The sequence below is a fragment of the Portunus trituberculatus genome, chromosome 19, assembly GCF_017591435.1.
Source record: "Portunus trituberculatus isolate SZX2019 chromosome 19, ASM1759143v1, whole genome shotgun sequence".
NCBI lineage: Eukaryota > Metazoa > Arthropoda > Malacostraca > Decapoda > Portunidae > Portunus > Portunus trituberculatus.
The window spans coordinates 10,001-35,000 of NC_059273.1; the positions used below are offsets into that span (position 1 = coordinate 10,001).

A 25,000-nucleotide genomic window follows, 5' to 3' on the forward strand; every position below is an offset into this window, starting at 1 on the left:
GGATTGACTCTAACAGACCTATATCCTGCCTATATAATGTGGGAATTAGAACTGTATTATATAATTTAGATGCAGTCTGACCAGTGTCAAATATAAATCTAATATTACTTCAAGGTTTCTACTTTTAACACTCCTAAAAATTCATCTTAGCACCCTCTTTGCCTTATTTCTATCCTATATGCATTGTTTTCTTTGACCAAGATTGGAGTTAACTACAGTATTAGTCCTTGGTCTTTTTCATATAATGAACCTACAAGAGCCTCATTATTATTGTATACCTATTGTGTGGATTTCCTCTGCCTATGCCAAGTACCTTGCATTTGTTAATGTTGAACTGCATTTGCCATTTCTGTCCATTCATTCACCCTATCCAAATCTGTCTGCAACGCAATGGCATCTGAATTTGACCTTATTAACCCTTAAAGTATGGGGAGCTGATTTACTTTCCATCTGTTACAGCAGGGAAAAATCACACCTGTCAAAAATGATAAAAGATTTTTTTTCCTTATAAAAGCATATTTTTCTGTGTTATTCTGAGTATAATGATGTAGTTTTCAACATGTTATGACCTCTGAGAGCAAAGTTATTGCATATAAAAAAATTTTCCCCGAACCCCAGGTAGAATCCGCTGCTAAGAAATACCCCCCAAGCTCCGATAACATAGCACATGTGCTCTCTCTCTCCTTTTGGGCACTTGAATTTGATGTAAAAGTAGGAACTTTTGCACTTTTATATCATGAAAATGCGAACTGATATATGAAATGATGTGCAAAACAGAAAAAGAAAAAGAAACCACATATTAGAAGTACAGGCAACCCCCGTTTAACGAAGGTTCACACAACGAAATTTCGCTACAACGAAGGGTTCATTTTACTACCATCTGTCTATTAACCCTTAACTTCCGGGATTAAAATATTTTTCCTGTCTAATGACGGGAAAATGGTACACCTAAAATTGTCAGAACACAGTTTGAATACTGATAATTATTTTCTGTGTTATTCTGAATACAATGATGTACTTTCCAGCTCGATATGACGTCTGAGAGTTTAGTTATTGTTTTATCAAAGTTTCCTCCTCCGAACGGTGTGACCAGTCAAGAGGAAACAGCCCGGAGAGCGACGCTCTCTCTCTCTCTCTCTCTCTCTCTCTGTCTGTGTGTGTGTGAGAGAGAGAGAGAGAGAGAGAGAGAGAGAGAGAGAGAGAGAGAGAGAGAGAGAGAGAGAGAGGAAGAAGGACATATTATCACTGATTTCTGAGACACGTGTGTGTGTGTGTGTGTGTGTGTGTGTGTGTGTGTGTGTGTGTGTGTGTGTGTGTGTGTGTGTGTGTGTGTGTATATCACTGATTTCTGAGACACGTGTGTGTGTGTGTGTGTGTGTGTGTGTGTGTGTAAGCATTACTCTCTCTCTCTCTCTCTCTCTCTCTCTCTCTCTCTGACAAGTGTTGATGTGTGTAGGCCCGCGTGTGACTCAGATGAGTTACCTCAAAGCTTTTCTCGAATGACTCATAAGAAGCGTGACGGCTATGAACGCCAGGAGTTCATTTCTTGTGATGTTTTTCCACTCTTTCTCGTGAGAGCTATGGGGCACATCATCATCATCTGCTGTTTCTTCATCATGAAAAGTGTTGCTCTCACTCACTATATGGTCCAAGAAAGCATCACTGAGAAACGCCATGAAATAGTCACAATTGTGTTGCACAGGAGGGAATTCAGCTGTTATGCCAGGAGACACAGATAAATCAGGCATAACTGGGAAAAATCATCATTGAATTCCCTCCATTGAAAGACAGGTCGGGGTCTCGCGCCACCTCTGCCACGCCCCCTTGATCGCCTCCCCAGAACGCGAGGAGCACGCGCATGCCTCGCCTCTCTAGAAACACTCTGTGTCCTTGACACATTATCTGGAGTCTGTTCTTCATCATTATTGCCTTCACTGTCACTTATACTGTGTAAGAGTCTCTGTCTCTCTGTCTGTTCTCCTGAGAAAGCAGGTGAATGATGCTCTACATCCGTGTCCTCACTACTAGTCTCTTCACTTTCCCCAGTTTCTTCTTCTATATATTCACTGTCACTTTCTTCTAGCTCAGAACCACTGCTAAGTAAAAGGGTTCTGCCTTGCTCCATGGTGATTTACAATCTGACCCGATCCTTCGCTGTTATCACTGACCTTTCTACCCAGCGCCACCGAGTTGCCAAGTGTCGCCCATAAAACGGGAAAACAGTTCAGTTACCTCTAAAATTAGGAGCTCTTGTGGAAACACTTGTGTGGTAAAAGATGCCAGATACTTACTCACCATCCGCCTCAAGAGAGCGCGAGAGACTTAAAATTACGCCGGGAAAAATCTTGATTACTGGGACGAATCCCGTCACTTCGGACGTTCTGACGCAAACGTTTATATATGACCGCCGGAAGTTAAGGGTTAAGGAGGCTGGTGAGACCGTATCTTCCTTGCAAGCTAAAAGAACCACCTGAACTCTTGACTCTACAATGGATAAAATGGAAAGCCTTGTGGAAATGTGGTACATAAGTTTTGTATGCAGTACAATGATGCGCACTTTGTTTACATTCCACAGGTTGCTGGTTAGTGTTTTTCCCGTTTCACTCTTCCTCCCTTCATAAAGTTAAGATCATCAACATTATAAAGTTACATACATACATACATTAGTGTACATTATAATGACTTAAATTAAACTACCTAAATGTTTAACTTCATAATTCTTACTTTCATTAAACCTTTTACTGTACTATGATACACTCTCGCTTTGCTTACTCTCAATGGAAGTTCAAATCAGGGGTTAAACTTGTTATAATCGGTTCGCTTAACGAAGTTTTGCTTAATGAAGTGTTTTTTAGGAACGTAACCCCTTCGTTAAATGGGGGTTGCCTGTATAGGAATACTCCGCTTAACGAACAGGATAGGGGATGTCAAAGCTGTTTGTAGAGCGGAAATTCATTAAGTGGATGTAATTTTCCCATAGGAAATAATGGAAATAGGGGGATGCATTCTGGGCTGGTCCCCAACATACCACATGGATTAAAGAAAAAATTATATATTTTTCTATTAGCTTTTTACAAACCTTGCCCCCAAGAAAGGATTGTTTTGTAATGCATAAAGTGAAATCTTACATGGAATACCAAAAAATAAAGCAGAGATAAGATTGGCCACAGACAAGGCAGAGACTCATGGCGACTTGGCCACTTCTTCTTCGTGTGACCCTTTTAGCCTGCATGTTGTCTTTCATCATGATATTAAATTTATGCTTCCACTCCTCTATTGCTTGCTATAATGGATATCATATCTTAGTCATCCTCATGGCATGAGCGTATATGAATACTAAGATATGATATCCATTATAGCAGGCAATAGAGGAGTGGAGAAAAGATGCATGATACCTTCACTTGCCCCAGGACCAACAGTGAGGGGGAGAGATTCAAACATTTAGTGCGGAAAAATCATGATTCCCAGAACGATCCCCGCCTCTCCGCACGCGACGGTACAATCGTCATGAAATTATCACCGTACGTTAAGGGTTAATCTACTTATCTTCACGTTATCTGCAAATTCACTAATATCAATACTAATTCCACTACCGAAATAATTTATGTTTGTAAGAAATAACAATGACCCTAAAATTCCCTGTGGCACCCTGCTAACTGCTTGACCTGACTCAGAATTAGCTTTGTTAATTACTGCCCTCTGTTGCCTATCACCTAACCATCACCTTATCCAGCCTATTATTTTTCCCTCTATTCTGTGCTCTCTAATCTTTCTTTAGTCACCTACTTTCATTGTCAGAACTGCCACTTTACCAAATTCTATCCTAATGACTGTCTTTTACATAACTTACACAGCAAGGTATACACTGCACTGCCACATCTTACTTAGTCACACATACTTCTCCATCAAAAAGACAAAATCTCACATGCACTACACCTCAATACTAAACCAATTTTGTCAAACTTATTGACACTTCAATCTAATCATGATACATGCAATGCACTTTTATTTATTTATTTATTTATATCATGGCCTATAGTGCCTGTAGGCATATTTGAAGAGTGTACGTGGGAAGTGCTCTTCAGCTTCTGCCCATTAGTGGTGCAGGCAGTTTTATATATAGTGATACCCATATTAGGGCCCATATCATCATCCAAGTGTATCTTTGGTGTAACCACATAGAACTTGCTCGGTTATCATGGTGACATGTAGGTAAGATTCCAATTCACAATGAGATAGTCTCCCAAGAATAGAACTTCAAACTACTGTAGTAATCCCACCACAACAAATGAAAAGACTAAATCTTCACCTTCACTTCAGTTATTAGTAGAGATGTACCCAATGTATCAGTATTGGCTCATTTCCTGCTGTTACTACTGATACTTAAGATACCAAGGAATAGAATTTATTATGTCGTGTATCTCACTATGCAGTTATTCTGCTAAGCAGAATCTGAATGTTTTATGGCCATAAAATTAAATTGATGATAAAGCCAAAATATTCAGTCTAATACAGCATATTGAGTCCATGGTGCACAGTAATAGAGTATATTCTTTGCTAATAAGTCACTACTGCTACCATATGTGTACAAGACAGGTTGATAGTGAACTTAGGGACCTACTACACTCCTCCACTTAGGGAGAGATTCAGAGATTGAGAAAAATGGGAGGACAAGACTGCACACATCTTGCCCACTCTCATACTAAAAACTTGTGCATTTATCTGTGCTTTTCTGTATTTGTTTGTATTTCTATACATGTGACACGGTGTGTGTGTGTGTGTGTTATATTGTACAGGGTTCGAGTGGGGCTCATAGTGTCCTGTCTCCATTTATCCAATTTTTCCTTAAAGTTATGTACATTATGTGCTGTAACAACTTCATTACTCAATGCATCTCACTTCTGTATTTTTCAATATCCTTCACATAATGCCTCTTTCTGATCTTTTCCTTCAGCCTTTCTTCATATGTTCGGTCTTTTAGTTCCAGCACTATTTTTGTAGCAATTTTCTCTATCTGTTCTAATCGTCTTATGTCTTTTTTAAAGGCTGAAGACCACACCACAGCTGCATATTCCAGCTTTGGACATATCATGCTTGTGATGATTTTTTCCACCCTACCTTTGTCAATGTGTTTTACTGGGCTCAGATTTTCTTGTATGATCACTCCCACATCTTTTTCCTCTTTAGTCTTCATTATTTGTTCCTCTTCCATCAAATAATTCCATACCGGTCTTCTTTTATTCTTTCCTAGTTCCATTATGTGACATTTCTTGGGATTAACTCCAGTTTCCACTTCCTATTCCACTCATAGACTTTGTTTATATCTTCTTCCTGCAACAGCAGACAGTCCTCTCTGGTTTTGATAACTCTTAGCAGCTTTGCATCATCAGCAAATAAATTTGTATAACTGTTTATCCCAATGTAAATGTCGTTTACATAAATCTGAAACATAACGGGGGCTAATACTGACCCTTGTGGCACTCTGCTAGTAACTTTACCCCAAGATGAGTATGTACCTCTGATCACAGTTCTCATTTTTTATCCTTTAAATAATCTATTGTCCATTGGAGCAAGGTTCCTCACAGTCCTATATTCTCTAGTTTCCAAAGTAGTCTTCCATGCGGGACATTATCAAAAGGCTCTTTTATGTCCAGGTATACTGTGTCCACCATCCGTCTCTACTTTCCAATTCTGCAATAACTCTCAAGTAGAAGCTTAATAAGTTTGATACACATGACCTCCCTGTCCTGAACACAAACTGTCTGTTCGATATGACTTGCTCCTCTTCTAGAAATTTTACCCATTCGTCTTTGATAATTATTTCACACAACTTCCCAAAAACACTTTTAAGTGACACTGGTCTGTAGTTTAGTGGTTCAGTTGCCTTTCCTCATTTAGATATCAGTATTATGCAGACTCTCTTCCATTCTACTGGAACTTTCCCTTCATTTACTGAACTTGTAATTATTTCCCAAATTGAATCCAGTAGTTGCTCTTTACATTCTGTTAACACCCAGCCTGATACACCATCTGGCCCCATTACTTTTCTGACATCCAACTTATCCAATAATCTTCCAATATCCTCCTTGTGCACTATGATTTCCTGTAATCCTTGGCAATGCAATGTCGTACTAGATTCTGTGAAATCTTCTGCAGTGAACACTGTTTTGAACCTCCCATTCATTATTTCACACATTTCCTTCTCTGTTAGGTATGTCTTCCCTCCTTTAATTATTTTTTTTTCAATTGTTTCCTTGTTCTTCGTTTTGCCATTTATAAAATTGTAGAAAAGCTTGGGTTTGTCTTTGCTTTTATTCATCACATCTTTCTTAAAGTTTCTGTCTTCTCTCCTTACTCTAATATATTCATTTCTTGCATCCCTGTACTGCCGTCTGTTATAGTCATTTCTTTGTTTTAAGAATTTCTTCCAGGCTTTATCTTTTGCCTTTTTAGCTTGTATGCATCTACCATTGCACCAAGCATGTATTTTTTCTTAACTCTATATACAGGTACAAATATTTTTACTCCATTATATTTTTGTAAGAATATTTCATATTTCCCTTGTACTGTCTTTCCCTACATAATGTTTCACCTCTCAATATCAGCAAAATAGATCTTTAATTTTTCAAAATCCACTCTTGCATAATTTAATCTCTCCCCTTTGTAATCATCTCTGTAACTTATCCCATCCTCCTCCTGAATTTGCATCTCTAATGTCACATGACCACTTCTTCCCATTGGACTAAGGTATTGCATGATTGGAAGGGGCTCTGGTTTCTCTGTGAGTACTAGGTCAAGCAACAATGGTTCTTCTTCCCTCATGTACCTTGTTGACTCCTCCACCCACTGATGCATTGGATCTTGGATCCAGCTTCAGGAGTGCTGGAGACAGAGGCGGGGAACCAGCCAGTCACAGTGAAGCTGCCGCGTTTGGTCCTTCACCTGGGAAATTCAAACCCAGAAAATTTGCTAAAACGGATTTGGTCGTACGTCATGTGGACTTTCTGGTCAAACTTTATATAGTACGTTAAACAGGAAATTTGTTAGACAAACATTCGTTAAGTGGAGTATTATTGTATGTGCAGTGACAATTCCATTATCCAATGAATTCCATTTTTCCACCGTTCTGTGTGGAAAACTGTATTTTCCAATATCCTTCACACACTGCCTTATCCTGATCTTCTTTTCATGTTCTCTTGTCCTTCCATCTTCTTCCGTCAACAGCACCAGGTCTTCTTTGTATCTTTTCTATATCATTAACTATCTTATATATTGTTATTAGGTCTTCGCATTCTCTTCTATCTTGTAAGGTTGGCATTTCCCTCAGTCGTTCTTCGTATGTGAGGTCTTTTAATTCCAGCACCATCTTTGCAGCAATCTTCTGTATCCTTTCCAATTTCCTTAAATCCCTTTTAGAGCTCGGAGACCACACAACTGCTGCATATTCCAGCCTTGGGCACATCATGTTTGTGATGATTTTTTTTCATCATATCTTTATCCATGTAATGAAATGCCACTCTTATATTAGTCAACATCTTATATGATAGTCCAAATACCTTGTTTATGTGTTTATCAGGATTCAGATTTTCTTGTATGATCACTCCAAGATCTTTTTCCTCTTTAGTCTTCATTATTTGCTCCTCTCCCATCAAATAGTTCCATACTGGTCTTCACTTATTCTTTCCTAGTTCCATTATGTGGTATTTCTTGGCATTAAACTCCAATTTTCACATCTTGCTCCATTCATAATCTTGTTTAAATCTTCCTGCAACAGCAGACAGTCCTCTCTGGTTTTGGTGACTCTTAGCAACTTTGCATCATCAACAAATAAATTTATATAACTGTTTATCCCAATGTGAATGTCGTTTACATAAACTTGAAACATAATGGGGGCTAACACTGACCTTTGTGGCACTCTGCTAGTTACTTTACCCAAGGATGAGTATGTATCTCTGATCAGTCCTCATTTCCCTATCCGTCAAATAATCTCTTGTCCATTCGAGCAAGGTTCCACGCAGTCCTCCTCTGTACTCTAGTTTCCAAAGAAGTTTTCCGTGTGGGACTTTATCAAAAGCCTTTTTAATGTCCAGGTATACTGTGTCTACCCATCCATCTCTATTTTCAAGTCATGCAATAACTCTCGAGTAGAAGCTTAATAAGTTTGATACACATGACCACCCTGTCCTGAACCCAAACTGTCTTTTCAATATGACTTGCTCCTCTTTTAGAAATTGAACTCATTTTTCTTTGATAATGATTTCACAAACCTTCCCTATGACACATGTAAGTGACACTGGTCTGTAGCTTAGTGGTTCAGTTGCCTTTCCTCCTTTAAATATCAGTATTATGTTGGCTCTCTTCCACTCTAGTGGAACTTTCCCTTCATTTACTGAACTAATTAGTTAGTCTGATGAAACTACCGCCAAATGTGAATTTTGCCAAACACAAGTCCTTTATACCATATAAATTGCCTAAAAAATGCCTCAATCAGTTTTTAGTCAAGTCCCTATTTTGACTCCTAAATACACTCGACCCTCGAAACAACGGACAAATGCATGCACGACCCTGTCCGTAGAATGCAAAAGTTCGTTCTTTGCAAAAGTACGTAAAAAACTGTATAAAATGTACGTAAAATACTTAGCAGCCACTGGAAGAGCCTTTCGATTACGCTTCACTGGTTTACTAGGTTTAGGAGGCATTTTGGATAGGTTAAGCACTCGAGGGATGGGTACAAATGCATAAAAAAGCCATGGTAAGCACTGGACAATGTTCGCTGTTGGCTGAAAATGCACGAACTGAAGATAAAACGTGGCGGCCAACAGCTGATGACGTGACCAACCCGTCACCTACCGGACAATAATTTGCTGGGAACAGACAATCGCGCGCATATTGATATTTGTCTGTAAATTAAGCAGGACTCCAGAATTTGTCCGTAGTTTCCGAAATCCGTTGATGGGAGGTCCGTTGTTTCGAGGGTTGAGTGTACCATCTTTCGAGCTGAAATAATTTGTTTTGCCTTCACATATTAGAACACATGTACAAAACAGACCAATAAGCAATAAATGAAGCTAATATGACATAATATAAAGGCTGTAACTCCCGTTTTTCCACCAGTTTCCCTCGCCCACTTTCGTCCTTGCCTCCACCACCATTGTCCTTACCCCTCTTGCCGTGGTAGAAGGCATGTTGGCAGTAAATCGCCAGAATTCATTCTCACGCTAGCAGAACAGAAGGTAGCACAAACAAAATAGCTGAAGGGGAATCTCACACTGCATTCTGATAGGTTTTGAGAGAGGTTTGACGTCACTGGGGAGCTGCGTGGTTCGTCGTGCGGCCGCCAGGGGACCACCAAGTTTGAATTAAAATCGCCAAGTGTGCATGCAGTGGTCCGTGGCCACCCTAACGCCAAAAGCTAATTTCGCCAAGTGCGGGGGCTTACTGTATTTCCAAAATTCCAGTAATTGCTCTTTATATTCTTTTAACACCCAGCCTGATACACCATCTGGCCCCATTGCTTTTCTGACTTCCAACTTATCCAGTAATCTTTCAATATCCTCTTTGTGCACTGCAATCTCCTGTAATCCTTGCCAATCCAATGTCATATTAGGTTCTGTGAAATCATCTTCTGTAGTGAATACTGTTTTGAAGCTCTCATTCATTATTTAACACATTTCCTTCTTTGTTTGGTATGTCTTCCCTTCTTTAATTATTTTTTTTTCAATTATTTCCTTATTCTTTGTTTTACCATTTATAAACTTGTAGAAAAGTTTGGGTTCATCTTTGCTTTTATCCACTACATCTTTTTCAAACTTTCTTTCTTCCTCTCTCCTTACTCTAATATATTCATTTCTAGCATCTTTGTACTGCCGTCTGTTATAGTCATTTCTCTGCTTTAAGAGTTTCCTCCCCGTTTTATCTTCTGCCTTTTTTTATTGTATGCATCTAGCTTTGTACCAAGCATGTATTTTTTTTTCTGAACTCTATAAACAGGAACAAACTTTTTTACCCCTTCATTGTATTTCTGCAAGAATATATCGTGTGTGTGTGTATGTGTGTATTTACCTATTTGTGTATTACAGGGCCCGAGCTAAGCTCTCTGTGACCTGTCTCCTTGTCCATTCCTGTCATATCTCTCTGTATGTGCATGGTTGGTTGGAGGGGACAGATAGATGGGTGGTGTGTATTTGTATATAGATAGACACACTGCAGTCTGCTGCTGTGTATACGTGAGTCAAGGTTTGTCAACTTTATCATGGTTTACTTGTTATCTATAAGATTTTAAATCTTCTGACAGTTAGACTATAAACAACAATTCAGTTATACGACAGCAGTATATTTGTATTAGTAAACAGACATTTATTCAAACAGTGGTAGATGTTTCTCCTCAACTTTTACTCTGCCATCTTTAACTTAGGATTTTGTAAAGAATATTTCAAATGATTCAAATGCTACACTAACAGAATCATCACCCACTGGCTCCCAGGCTAAGCACTCAGGAACATTAAGCTATATGGAATAAAAATTTACATTTATTATCATTCAATTCCAAATAAAACATAACAGTGCAGTTTAGGTAAGGCAAAATATTCCAGTGCAGTGTCACCAAGCTGAACGAAACTTTAATCAATATTTATAATTTTAATTCAAGGTAAAATGCCACAGGGCAGTTGACAAAATATTTTAGTGCAGTGCCATAACGCCACGCACAAGACACACCGAGAACTCTTAAAGTTTCCAATATAATGTGTCTTAACTGGAAGTTTAGTGTATTTAATATATGTACTATATAGTACATATTACTGAATAGCAAATATTTTCATTAAGAAAGGAAAACTACACTCTCTCTCTCTCTCTCTCTCTCTCTCACACACACACACAGATTGGTTTAACGAAAGGTGTGCTAGGGCAAAGGAGAAAAGAGATGGAGCATGGAAAAGGTGGAGGAGAAATATAAATCCAGAAAATAAGGAAAACTTCAAAGCAGCAAGAAATGAATATGCTAGGGTGAGGAAGGAAGAAGAAAGGAACTATGAAAAGGACATTGTCGAAAAATATAAGGAGCAACCAAAATTGTTCTACAGATTCATAAATGGAAAAATAAGGCAAACAGAAACAATAAAAAGGTTAAAAGGAGAGCACGTGATGGTGGAAGACCCAAAAAGTATGGCAGAACTGTTAAATAGTAAATTTCAGGAGATCCTTACTGAAGAATCCAAATTTGAAAGAGAGGCTGTCTATATGAATTAGATGAAGAGAAGGCAATGGGACTGGATGAAGTCTCAGGCAGAATATCAAAAGAATGTAAGGAAGAACTAACAAGTCCTATATACAACATCATAAAATGCTCAATAGAAAATAAAACAGTACCATTAGAATGGAAAAGAGCTGAGGTGGTTCCCACATATAAGAAAGGAAGGAAAGAAGAACCTTTAAATTACAGACCAGTATCACTAACTAATATAATATGCAAGATGTGTGAAAGAGTAATAAAGAAACAATGGATTGACTTTCTTGAAGACAACAAATTATCATTAAATAGCCAATTTGATTTTAGAAAAGGTCAGTTGTGTGTAACAAATTTACTGAGTTTCTACTCTAGAATAGTTGATAGAGTACAAGAGAGAGAGGGATGGATTGACTGTATTTATTTGGATTTTAAAAAGGTGTTTGAAAAAGTGCCACATGAAAGATTACTGTGGAAGTTAGAGGAGAAGGGTGGCTTAAAAAGAAGCACATTGAGATGGATAGAAAATTATTTGAAGGGGGAGAGAAATAAGGACAGTAGTTAAAGATATGAAGTCCAAGTGGAGAGCAGTAGAAAGCAGAGTGCAACAGGGGGTTAATATTGGCGCCAATACTTTTTTCTTATATATATATAAACGACATGCCAGAGGGAGTGAACAGCTACATAAATCTGTTTGCGGACGATGTAAAACTGTGCAAAAAGAGGATTGTGAAATACTGCAGGAAGACTTAAACAAGATCTGGAAATGGAGTAAAAAATGGGATATGGAATTCAATGTGGATAAAGGCCATGTCATGGAAATGGAAGAGTGAAAGAAGACCAGTGGGAATCTATAAGATGGGAGATGGAGTAGAACTAGAAAAAGTAAAAAAGTAAAAGGACTTGGGAGTGACGATGGAAGAAAACAATCAACCGGTAAGCCATTTTCAGAGAGACATATAATTTGGTAAGGAATATTGGATTAGCATTTCACTATATGAACAAAGAAATGATGAAGAAATTGATAAGTACTATAATAAGACCCAGATTGGAATATGTAGGAGTTCTGTGGACCCCCCATAAAAAGAAAGACATAAGGAAGTTGGAGAGACTACAAAAAATGGCTACAAGAATGGTTCCAGAATTTGAAGGGATGACATATGAGGAGAGACTAAAGGCTATGGATCTACCAACCCTGGAACAGAGAAGGGAGAGAGGGATCTGATACAAGTTTATAAATTGATTAATGGAATGGATCAAGTGGATAATGAGAAATTCATTCTGAGAGAAGAATATGACATTAGAAGGACAAGATTGCATAGTAAAAAACTGAGGAAGGGAAGATGTCTGAGAGATGTTAAAAAAATAGTTTCCCGCAAAGATGTGTTGAGACGTGGAACAGTTTGAGTGAAGAAGTGGTGTCAGCAAAGAGTGCATAGCTTTAAAGAAAAATTGGATTAGTGTAGATATGGAGACGGGGCCACACGAGCGTAAAGCCCAGACCCTGTAAAATTACAACTAGGTAAATACAATTAGGTAAACACACACACACACACGAATGGATCAAGTGGATAATGAGAAACTGATCCTGAGAGAAGAATATGACATTAGAAGCACAAGATCGCATAGTAAAACACTGAGGAAGGGAAGATGTCTGAGAGATGTTAAAAAATATAGTTTCCCGCAAAGATGTGTCGAGACTTGGAACAGTTTGTGTGAAGAAGTGGTGTCAGCAACAAGTGTGCATAGTTTTAAAGAAACATTGGAGAAGTGTAGATATGGAGATGGGGCCACACGACCGTAAAGCCCAGGCCCAGTAAAACTACACCTAGGTAAATACACACACACCAATATTCAAAGGAGGAAAGTCAACTGAGCCATTAAATTACAGATCAGTGTCACTTATAAGTGTAGTGGGGAAGATATGTGAAATTGTTATCAAGGAAAAATGGGTTAAATATCTGAAAGAAAAACATGTTATATCGAACAGACAATTTAGGATCAGAACAAGATCATGTGTGTCAAATTTATTAAGTTTCTACTCAAGAGTAATAAAAGTACTGGAGAGCAGACACAGATGGATGGACACTGTATACTGAGACATAAAAAAGTCTTTTGATAAAGTCCCTCATAGCAGACTACTTTGGAAGTTAGAGAACATAGAAGGACTGAGAGGAATTATGTTAAATTGGATAAGTTATTACTTGAAGGACAGAGATGAGAACTGTGATCAGAGATACATACTCATTTTGGAGTAAAGTAACAAATGGAGTGCCACAAGGGTCAATGTTAGCCATTATGTTCCAGGTATATGTAAACGACCTACAGAATGGAATGGCCAGTTATATTAATTTGTTTGCTGATGCAAAATTGCTAAGAGTAATCAAGACTAGAGAGGACTATTTACTGATGCTGGAAGATATAAACAAAATTTATGAGTGGAGTAGGAAGTGGAAGTTAGAATTCAATGCCAAGAAATGTCACGTAACAGAATTAGGAAAGAATAAGAGAAAATCGGTATCTGATGGGAGAGGAACAAATAATAAATATTAAAGAGGAAAAAGATCTGGGAGTGGTTATACAAGAAAATCTGAACCCCAAAGAACACTTAAGTAAGATATTTGGATCATTGTATAAAATATTGACTAATATTAGAGTGGCATTCAGAACTTGGACACAGATATGATGAAAAAATTATTATGAGCATGATATGTCCAAAGTTGGAATATGCAGCAATGGTGTGGTCACCAAGCTTGGAAAAAGGATATAAGATCAGAACGGATCCAGAAGATAGCTACAAAGATGATGTTGGAATTAAAGACTGCCAACCTTACAAGATAGAAGAGAAAGAGGAGACCTAATAACTTTGTAGTTAATGGCATTGAAAAGATAGACAAGGAAGACCTGGTGCTGGTGACAAAAGAAGCTGGAAGGACAAGAGGATATTTAAAGAAGATTAGGAAGAGGCAATGTGTGGATATTTGAAAAAACAATTTTCCACATAGAACAGTGGAAAAGTGGAATGCACTGAGTGATGAAGTTATTAAAGCACATAATGTGCATAGCTTCAAAGATCAATTAAAAAAGTGGAGATATGGAGACAGGACATTATGAGCCCTGCTCAAACCCTGTACAATACAACTAGGTAAATACACTGTAGTGCCCTGATTGAGAGTGGACATAAAAACAGCTGATCTCCACTAAACAAAACCAGCAACCATCACAATTACCTAGAAATATGAAGTAAGGAAGTAGGAATATGCAGGTCTGGTCTCCATACTATAAGGAAAGGATTTTAGACAAATATACATAAATAGCAGGACCATGGGTTTCACTTTGAAGGATAAGGAGGAAATGTGGGAATTGCCCTTCCAAGGATTTAATGATGAGACTAACAAAGAATTGCAAGTGAAAATGCAAATCAAGAAAATGAACCTTGTGGAAAGTAGCCTCAGTGATTTGATAGAAAGCGTGATAAACTAAGAAAAGAGGCAATGTGATATAGAAGAAAAAAACAAAGTGCTGAAAACCCAGTGGCCAAGCTAAAGGAAAAGATAAAAGAAGATAGAGTTAGTAAAGAAATAGAAAAATGAAGTGACAAATCAAAGGCAAACATCACAAACAGAAAAAAGGAAAGAGAGGAAGAAAAAGTTACTTTGAAAGAAATTGTGGAAACACAACAATGAAAAGGTAGGCCTAACACAAGAGATAGAGAAGGTAATCGAACAGAAGGAATCTATGGTAAGGAATCCAGGGGACAAGCAGAAGAGTATAGTTATCTATGGGTTAAATGAAGAAAAGAAATCTCTAAAAAAAAAAAAAAAAAAAAAAAAAAAACCAAATGTGGTAAGAAATGTTCAGGGTGGGTGAGTGAAACTAAGGAAGTGCACAGAATAGGTAAATATAGAGAGGGAGGAAGAAGACACTGAAAGTTAAGTTCACAGCATAAACTACAGCATCAGAGGTGATACAACATGCATGAAGGCCGGACAAGACAGAGCAGCTCAAGCAAATTTGGATAAAACAGGACATGAATAAAGAGAGAAATAAAATAAGCAATCTTATAAGAGGGGCGAAGGAAAAAAAGAAAACAGATTGGAGGAAGAGAAGAAAAAGTTCTATTGGAAGGTCAAGGAAGGTAGGATGAGGCAGTAGCATCAGAAAAGGAAAGAATAAGAGGAGTCAATAATGTAAGTAGAAATAGTAAATGGTAAGCAGCATACACAAAATAGTATAATATCAATATTACATGAAGTTAATAATTACATCAAGATAAAGCAGCCAGATATCATGGCATTACAGAAACTAAACTAAATGAGCCAGTAGAAAATATAAATATTGGAGATGGAAATTATCTGCGGTTAAGATCTAGGAATAGTAAGAAAGGAGAAGGAGTGATGTTACTGACCAAGAATAATATAGTAGTGGAAAATGTAGAGATGAGAGAAGGTATGGCAGAAGTAATAAAAATTAAGATAAAAGGAAATGGAATGGGAAAAAGATGTTGCTGTAGTACATGTACCACCAGAAACTAATGCATGGAATCAAGAAGAGTACAAAGAAATGTTGAGAGATGGGTAATTATTTAAAAAAAAAAAATATTGCAAGAAAGCAGGTATGTAACATTTATGGATGACTTCAACTGCAGAGGTATGCTGGGAGAACTGGACCACACAATGAGAAAAGTTGTGGAGATATACACTATTAAACTTAATAATGATTAACTCTATGACACAGTAGATCAGGGAAAATACAAGAGTTGAAAGAAATGAGGAGGCATCAAGGCTCAACCTATTGTTTACGAAAGAGATTGATGTCATTGAAGAAACAAATTACCAGTACCCTCTAGGGAAAAGCAACCATCTGTTAATTGAATTCAGCCTAAACAGCAGCTCAGCAGTAAATAAAAATGAATTTCACAAAATGGAAGGCAGACTTTGCAAAGTTAAGGGAATACTTCACAGAAGCTGAGTGGAATCAACTATATACAGCAAATTATGTACAAGGGAAGTGGAATATATTTATGAATATTTAATGAAGGGATTAAAAGATATGTTCCCAAAATCAGATTCAGTGATAGTAAAGCATAAGATGTAAATTTGCACAAGTGAAAAAAGAAGCAGCATGGAATAAATGGAGGAAAAGAGGATGACTAAATAATCAGGAAGAATTTAAGGTAGTAAGAAATGAATATGTCCAAACAGTAAGAGAGGAACAAAGTAACTACGAGAAAGACATAGTTAACAAATGCAAAAGTGAGCCAAAATTCTTATAAATATGTTAATGAAAAAAAAAAAAAAAAAAAAAAAAAAAAAAAAAAAAGCAAACAATAGATATATTAAAAGTTGATAATGTTGCATATGAGGATGCAAGATCATAGGCAGAAATAATGAATAGGTGTTTTCAATTGGTATTCACCAAAGAAAACAAGCTTGAAGGGGCACAAACAGGTCACAGGGACAAGGAAACGAGGAAGATCCATGTAGGTTGGATGCAGTGTCAAATTGTACATTGAGGGAATGTCATGACTAGCTGGCAGAGATATTACATAGCATCATTATATGTTCTTTTAAAAAAGGAAAAGTCTCTCTAGACTGGAGAAGGGCAAACATTGTACCATTGTTTAAGAAAAAAAAAAAAAAAAAAAAAAAAAAAAACTACTGAAGTACAGACCAGTGTTCCTAACAAGCATGGTTGCAGAAAAAAAAAAAAAAAAAAAAAAAAAAAAAAAAAAGAGATGGATGCAACAGCTAGAAGATTCACATACAATAACTGGAGGACAATTTGGATTTAGAAGTGGAAGATCTTGAGTCACAAACTTATTGAGCTTCTACAGTAGAGTAATGGGTATAATTCAGGAGAGAGATGAATGGTCAAGACTGTGTTTACCTGGATCTAAAACAACAACAACAAAGATTGCTATGGAAAATTAAAAATATAAGTGGTTTACAGGGAAAAGTAATGGATTGGATAACAGACTTCTTAAAAGACAGAGATATGAGAATAGTGACAAAAGGTGAGGAATCAAAATGGTGTAGAGTTATAAGTGGAGTTCCACAGGGAACAATTCTGGTCCCTGTAATGTATTTATCAGTGATATGGTTGATGAAAATGACATGGATTGTGAAATGCTACAGAAAGACTAGAATAATATGCATACATGAGTGGAACAAGAAATGAGAAATGGAATTTAATGCAAAAAAAGTGCAAAGTTATTGAACTAGGGAATAGTATAAGAAGACAGATGAGATCTTACACTATGGGAGTGGAAGAAATTCTGAAAATAAAAGAGGAGAAAGACCTGGGTATTATAAAAAAATGACATTTTATGACCATAAAAACATGTTAGCAATATAGTTGAGGAAACATATGAGTTAGTAAGCAAAATGAAATGGGCATTTACCTATACAGATGAAGAGAGAATGAAAAAAACTAACAGACTCGACCTAAATAAGAATATGCTGCACTTATATGGTCACCACATAACAAAAAAGATATAAGGATGATAGAAAGGATTCAAAGAGCTGCAACCAAAATGGTTCCAAGTTTGAGAGACCTAACATGAGGACAGATTAAAGATATTAAAACTTTCAACATTGCAACAGAGAGAAAAAGACCTAATTGCTCTATACAGGGTATGGAAGGGGATGGACAGAGTTGACAATGAAGATCTATTGATGTGGGACTCAAAAATACAAGGGGACACAACATGAAACTGAAAAAGATTGCATGTAGAGGAGACAATAAAAAATAGTTTTCCAAACAGAAGAATAGAAATATGGAACAATTTGGATGAAACAGAGGTTCAAGCAAGAAATATTAATGACTTTAAGGCTGAACTGGATAACTATAGGTATGGAGACAGGACAGCATAAACATAGCTCTTTTCCTGTAAAACATAACTAAGTAAATATAATTAAGTAAACACACACACACACACACACACACACACACACACACACACACACACACACACACACACACACACACACACACACACACACACACACACACACTCCGCGCTCCGTGGAGAGCGGACGTGCCTCCTGCGCATGAACGGCATCTAAATAACACTCCACACGCTAAGCAATGTGCTTGAGTGAGAATAGTTATTGCTATTGAGGGGCGACCAGAGCGAGTGAACGAGTGTACAGAGTGAACGTAGCCTGGTGGCGTGTACATGGGAGTGATCGGAGGTGGGAGAACCTCCACACTCCAAACGACAGAGCGGGAACCCACAAAGGCCAGCCAACGCATCCAACCACACACGTAACTACCAGGCCTGGCCCCCAGTGACCACACACCCACATGTTCCCAGGAAAAGTAAGGAAAAATGGATAGACCGGTAAGGAATAAATTACCAAATTCAAAATATGTTGATGAGGCCCAGGGAGCAAAGCCGAAAGTGGCCAGTCAAAGCATGAGTCCAGCTTCAACAGGGGCAACATTGCAAGGTAGATTGGTGATGTTGGAGAAGAGATTTGAGGAGTTAGTGAAGGAATTAAAAGTTCAGAGGAGTGAGGAGGAGCAGGATAGAGAATTCCAAGGCTTTGAAGGAAAGAGTTAAGAGACTGGAGGAAAATGAAAACGATTGGTGGATGAGAATGCGCATTTGAAGGTGGAGGTTGAAAAATACAAGAGACGGTTGGAGGAGAAAATGGAGAGAGTAGTAAAGGAGAAAGATGACTTTAAGGAAATGATTAGTGAGCAGAATGAAAGGCTTGAAAGGGAATGGGAACTGAAGAAAACACAATGGACTGAGTCGAGGGAAGCAGAGATGGTTGGATTACAAGAAATAATTAAAGATCAGTTGAAGGAAGACAAAAAAGAAAGGTCCAAGGAACTGGTTAATGTAATGAAGAATAAGGAAACATTGATAAGGAAATAGCAGAAAAGAAGAAGAGTGTGTTAATATTTGGGATGAAAGAACAAAATATAACATATAAGCCTAAGAGAATTAAGGAAGAATTGAAAACGGTAAGAGATCTGTTCAAAAATCTAAATGATGATGAAAAAAAAGACCTACAAGAAGAAGTGGAAGAGATCCATAGACTGGGTCCATATAAGGAGGAGTGAACAGACCGATTAAAGTAGTACTGAAGTCACAACAATCTGCGGAGGATGTCCTATATAGAACATCAAAGTTAAGAGATAGAAGGTTGTAAAGAGGTGTTTGTGAGAAAGAATAGAAATGAGGAAGAGAGAAGATATAAGGAATTGGTGGAAGAGGCGAGAAGGAAAAATGATGAGCGGTCTGAGGAGGAAAGAGAAAGTTTTTGGAGAGTTATAGGAGAGAGAGTCAGAAAGTGGTATGTGGAAAGAAGGAATACGGAGGAACCCCTAGAGGAGCAGTGGGTGGACCGTAATGTATACTAATATAGATGGGATACTGTCAAGTAGATTGGAATTGCAAGACTATATGATAGTGGAGAAGCCTGATATAGTGTGTTTGACTGAGACAAAATTGCATGAAAAAACAAAGATAAATTTGGATAATAAATATAATATATGGAGAAAGGATAGGGAGAGTAAAGGTGGAGGAGGAGTTATGATTATGACGAAGAAATAAATAAATGTGGATAAGGTTTGGTATGGGAAGAACAATGCAGAAGTGATAAGCATAAGGATAAAAAGTGATGGAAAAGAATTAATAATCATGGTGACCTATGTACCTCCTAAAACAAATTCTTGGACATTAAGGAATACGACAATATGATCAAGGATACTTTACAGAGTTTGGAAAGTGTATTATCTGGAAAAAGAAAGGTGATACTAGTAGGAGATTTTAATTGTAAGGAGGTGGATTGGGAAAATCTAGTAAGTGGTGTTGGAGAAAGCATGGGAGAGAGATTTCTTAATCTAATGATGGAAAATATGATGGAACAGAGGGTGAAGGAAAATACTAGATATAGAGGAGATGATGAACCGGCTAGACTGGATTTGGTGTTAACAAGAGAAGTGTACCTATGTGGAGATATACAATACAAGTGTCCTTTGGGAAAGAGTGATCATGTGGTTATGGAAATGCAGATAGCAACAACACAGCGAAGGAAGGACGAGACATACAGGAGTGGTAGATTGAATTATAGAAAGATGGACACAGAAAGTTTGAAAAATTATTTCAGAAAATTAGATTGGGAGGAGATGTTACAAATCAGAGAAGTGCAAAAGAAATATGAGATTTTTATGAAATATTATAAAGAAGGAGTTATGAAATTTGTACCAAAGTATAAACCAAGAGAGGAAGGAAGAAAGGATTGGTTTAATGCAACTTGTGTTAAGGCTAAGGAAAAGAGAGATGTGGCTTGGAAAAGATGGAAAAGAGCAGGAATATACTAAATAAGGAGAATTATAGAGTGGCAAGAAATGAGTATGTGAGGGTAAGGAGGAGGAAGAAAGAAAATTTGAAAAAGATATTGTAGACAAGAGTAAGGAACATCCAAAATTGTTTTACAGGTTCATAAATGGTAAACTTAAAAGAGAGAGTCCATTGAAAGATTAAAAGGAGAGCAAGGGATAGTAGATGACCCTAAGAATATAGCGGAATTGCTAAATAATAGGTTTCAGCAAGTATTTACTAAAGAAACAATGTTTGTAAAGCCACAGAATGTACAAGGAAATGTGCACATGGAGGACATTAAGATACCTAAAAGGAGTTATATAAAATGTTGGAGGAACTTAAAGATGATAAAGCGATGGGACCAGATGAAGTTTCAGGAAAATTATTGAAGGAGTGTAGAGAAGAATTGATTGATCCATTATATGATATTATAAGGTGCTCATTAGAAACAGGGAAGTACCAGTAGAGTGGAAGAGAGCTGAAGTGGTGCCCATTTATAAGGGAGGCAGTAAGGAAGAGCCTCTTAACTATAGACCTGTGTCTCTAACAAGTGTGGTCGGTAAGATTTGTGAGAGGGTGATAAAGAAATATTGGATACGGTTCCTGGAGGATCATAAGTTATTATCGGATCATCAATTTGGCTTCAGGAAAGGGAGGTCATGTGTAACAAATCTACTGAGCTTTTATTCAAGAGTGGTTGACAAAATACAAGAGAGAGGGATGGATGGACTGTGTATATTTGGATTTAAAGAAAGCTTTTGACAAGGTACCTCACATGAGACTGTTATGGAAAGTAGAGATTTATGGAGGACTGAAAGGAAAAGTGTTAAAGTGGATGGAAAACTACTTGAGATGGAGGGAGATGAGAACGGTAATAAGGGATGCAAGGTCGGACTGGTTGGTGGTGGAGAGTGGAGTCCCACAAGGCTCAGTGCTGGCACCAATACTTTTCCTGGTATATATAAATGACATGCCAGAGGAGTAAACAGTTATATTAATTTGTTTGCGGATGATGCGAAGTTGTGTAGGTGTGTGAAGAGTGAAGAAGATTGTGAAATTTTACAGGCAGACCTGGATAAGATTTGGGAGTGGAGCAAGAGGTGGCAAATGGAATTTAATCTGAGCAAAAGTCATGTGATGGAGATGGGAAGAGTGGAAGACGGCCAAGAGGGTCATATAAGATGGGTGAAGAAGTAGTGTTGAAAAAGGTGGAAAAGGAAAAGGATTTGGGAGTGATAATACAAGACCATGGGCAGTTTGAGGCTCATATTGATAAGATGTTTGGAGAAACGTATAATTTGATAAAAATATTGGATTAGCCTTCCATTATATGGATAAAGATATGATGAAGAAATTAATTAGTATGGTAATTAGACCAAGATTGGAATATGCTGGAGTGGTTTGGTCCCCTTATAAAAAGAAGCATATAAGGAAGTTGGAGAGATTGCAGAGAATGGCAACAAAAATGGTTCCGGAATTGGCAGAAATGACCTATGAGGAGAGATTAAAAGAAATGAATTTGCCTACCTTGGAACAAAGAAGAGAAAGAGGAGATTTAATACAGGTTTATAAACTGTTGAATGGACTGGATGAAGTGGATAATGAGCAAATGATGTTGAGAGAGGAAAACTTAAGTAGAACTACAAGATCGCATAGTAAAAAGATAGCCAAGGGAATATGCTTGAAGGATGTGAAAAAATATAGTTTCCCACAAAGATGTGTGGAGGTGTGGAATGGTTTGAGTGAGGAGGTGGTGTCAGCAAGGAGTGTGCATAGTTTTAAAGGAAAGTTGGATGTGTGTAGATATGGAGACGGGGCCACACGAGTATGATACCCAGGCCCTGTAAAATTACAACTAGGTGAATACAACTAGGTGAATACACACACACACACACACACACACACACACACACACACACACACATGTGATGCCTATTAAAATAAACAATAGTATAGACATTTAAAATAACACATGAAAAACAAAGAGAAATAATGACATCATTCCTAGTGTGTGTGTGTGTATGTGTGCTTCATCTGGCTGGATGTTCTGTGCACTATTGGTGTCTTTCACTCGCGTGGTAGCATCGCACCGGAAATGCTGCTGAAATGCATACGTATTTGGCAACTCAGATTGTTGGAAAGTAGTATTCATACAAAACTCATTAGGACATAGGACGGCAAACTACTCAATGTGGGTGAATATTGTAGTAGCGCTTAGTGGTATTTATAAGCGATGTCACATTGGAACCCGTAACACTCAGCATGACTTATTTAAATGATGGTCGGAGTGTCAGTTATCTGGGTCAGAGAATATGATACAAATAAATTAATAAAGATTGGCTATTTCCTTATATGGCTTGTATGCATTTTAAATTGTTGGGTATCTTTTTTTTCAGAGACCATCTTTGTTATTTTTTCCAACTTTTAAATTATCCTAACATTATTAATCTAACTTATGTAAACTAATTGAGATATCCTAACCTAACCTAATCTAGCTGAATAATAATAATAATAATAATAATAATAATAATAATAATAATAATAATAATAATAATAATAATAGTAAAAATAGTAATGTAAAAAAAAATAAATAAAAATAAATAAATAAATAAATAAAAATACATGACTGTGGGGAACAGTCTTACTATAGGGTGGTTATGATTTCTAGTGGACTGTTAGCATCAGTAGTATCTAGTATCGGTATCAGTATCAGTAGTGGTATCTGTATCTGCCCAATTTTGTGGTATTGGAATTGGCATCAGTATCGGTCAAAATTCTAGTATCAGTACATCTCCAGGTATTAGTCTCCATATTTTGAAATGCATCCAGAATTGCTTTAGCATACAAAAAATTACCTAGGCCACAGGTTTTTTTTTTTAGGTATTTTCCCATAGACGATACAAAATAAAATGATAAACAGTAGCACTTCTATTTTCCAAGTATCACTGAAAATATGACCATTATCAAGACTGGCAATGTGACTTTGTGTTTCAGTGAAACACTATTTTGTTCCTGTATAAGCATACCTCCATTTAATATTTCTAAGTGGCTTTTTTTTTTTTTCATATACACTCCAAACATAATAAAAACTGCTTTGTTCTTTTCATATACACTCCAAACATAATAAAAAACATTCTTTAGATACTGTAACATTGGAACCTTCCACCTTTCTCCTACTGGAAATATTTGTTATTTTACTCAAAGCACATGCAAATTTTGATCATTCTACATCTAAGACATTCATTAATAAACTACCCTTAACAGCAACATGTTTTCCAAAGATTACCTGTGTGGATTCACTCAGCACTTACTCTCGATCTTGTGTGGTTCGTGCTGTTTGGGGTGGTGTAGAGGGGAGAGGGAGTTGAAGCCTGGTGGTGGAGAGGTTGGGGGCCACATGGGAGCCACGGAGCGCTGTGTGGGAGCCGCAGGACCCGACTGGCCTGTGTGGGGACCCAAACCAGTTGGCAAGCCAGAGGAAGTAAGGTTGTAAGGGATTAAGTTGTTCCAGAGGGGATGAGGACCTGCCTCTGTGAGCTGCTCCATTGTTTTCATCCAGTGAGGAGGAGAATCTGAGCGAGAGTCAGTCAGTTGTCCTGAAGATACAATTGCTGGGTCGAGTACTGTCAGATCTGGGGCACCAGTGTTACTCCAACCTGATCACAAAACAAAATTTAACATTAATAATTTCATAACATACCATTCTACACAAATCACAGAAACTAGACTTCTATATGACTAAACCAATGATTCTCAACCTCTTTGTCTACATTCTCCCATTCATGAATTCTTAACAACAACTAACAAAAAAGGTAAAGAACAAATAAATATATAAATAATAATGAACAAGTTTGCTTCATTACAAGGTTGACAGTCATTATTATCTTGCATTTGATAGTTCTGTGATAAGTTTGACTCATCTCTAGATTACAAAAGACTACAAAATACCATAAAAATATTTCCAAAATTATTTAGAAATGCATTAATTTGCAAACGCTCGCCATGGTCCCTAAATTCTTCCTGTGGCCCCCAGTTTGAGAACCACTGGACCAAACAGTACAGATTAAGCTGTGCAGCATGCAAAGGTATATCCACAACATGACTTTGTTGCACAATAATAGATTCATCCCCTTTCCCAGGTCTGCTTTGATCAGTTCATTACAAATGATGTGGGATGAGGCCATATCATCTTTTATACATAGATGACTAATCGGCATCCAGCAACTTCATTTATCCTTTCATCTTCAAAGCATCAAACATTCCCTGCTCTTTTTTTTATTTATCTCTTCCAAAACCAGTTCTTTTCATGTCCTGCTTTCTTACTTAATCTGTATGTGCTTTGTTAAACATATTCTATATCCTAAATATTATCAATTTTTACTAGTGTACAGATTTCAATCTGGAAGACCATTATTTAAGTATAGGCCAACTCTCTA

The 25,000-nt window shown here is 37.3% G+C and overlaps 1 protein-coding gene across 1 annotated transcript in view; it reads right to left on the reverse strand.

The window, feature by feature from the left end:
- Positions 1-25,000, reverse strand: part of LOC123506064 (alpha-protein kinase 1-like) — a 49,552-nt gene that overhangs the window by 1,620 nt on the left and 22,932 nt on the right. The window contains 1 exon segment of the mRNA XM_045257914.1: positions 23,876-24,220. Within this exon segment, the coding sequence (XP_045113849.1) occupies positions 23,876-24,220 (345 nt within the window).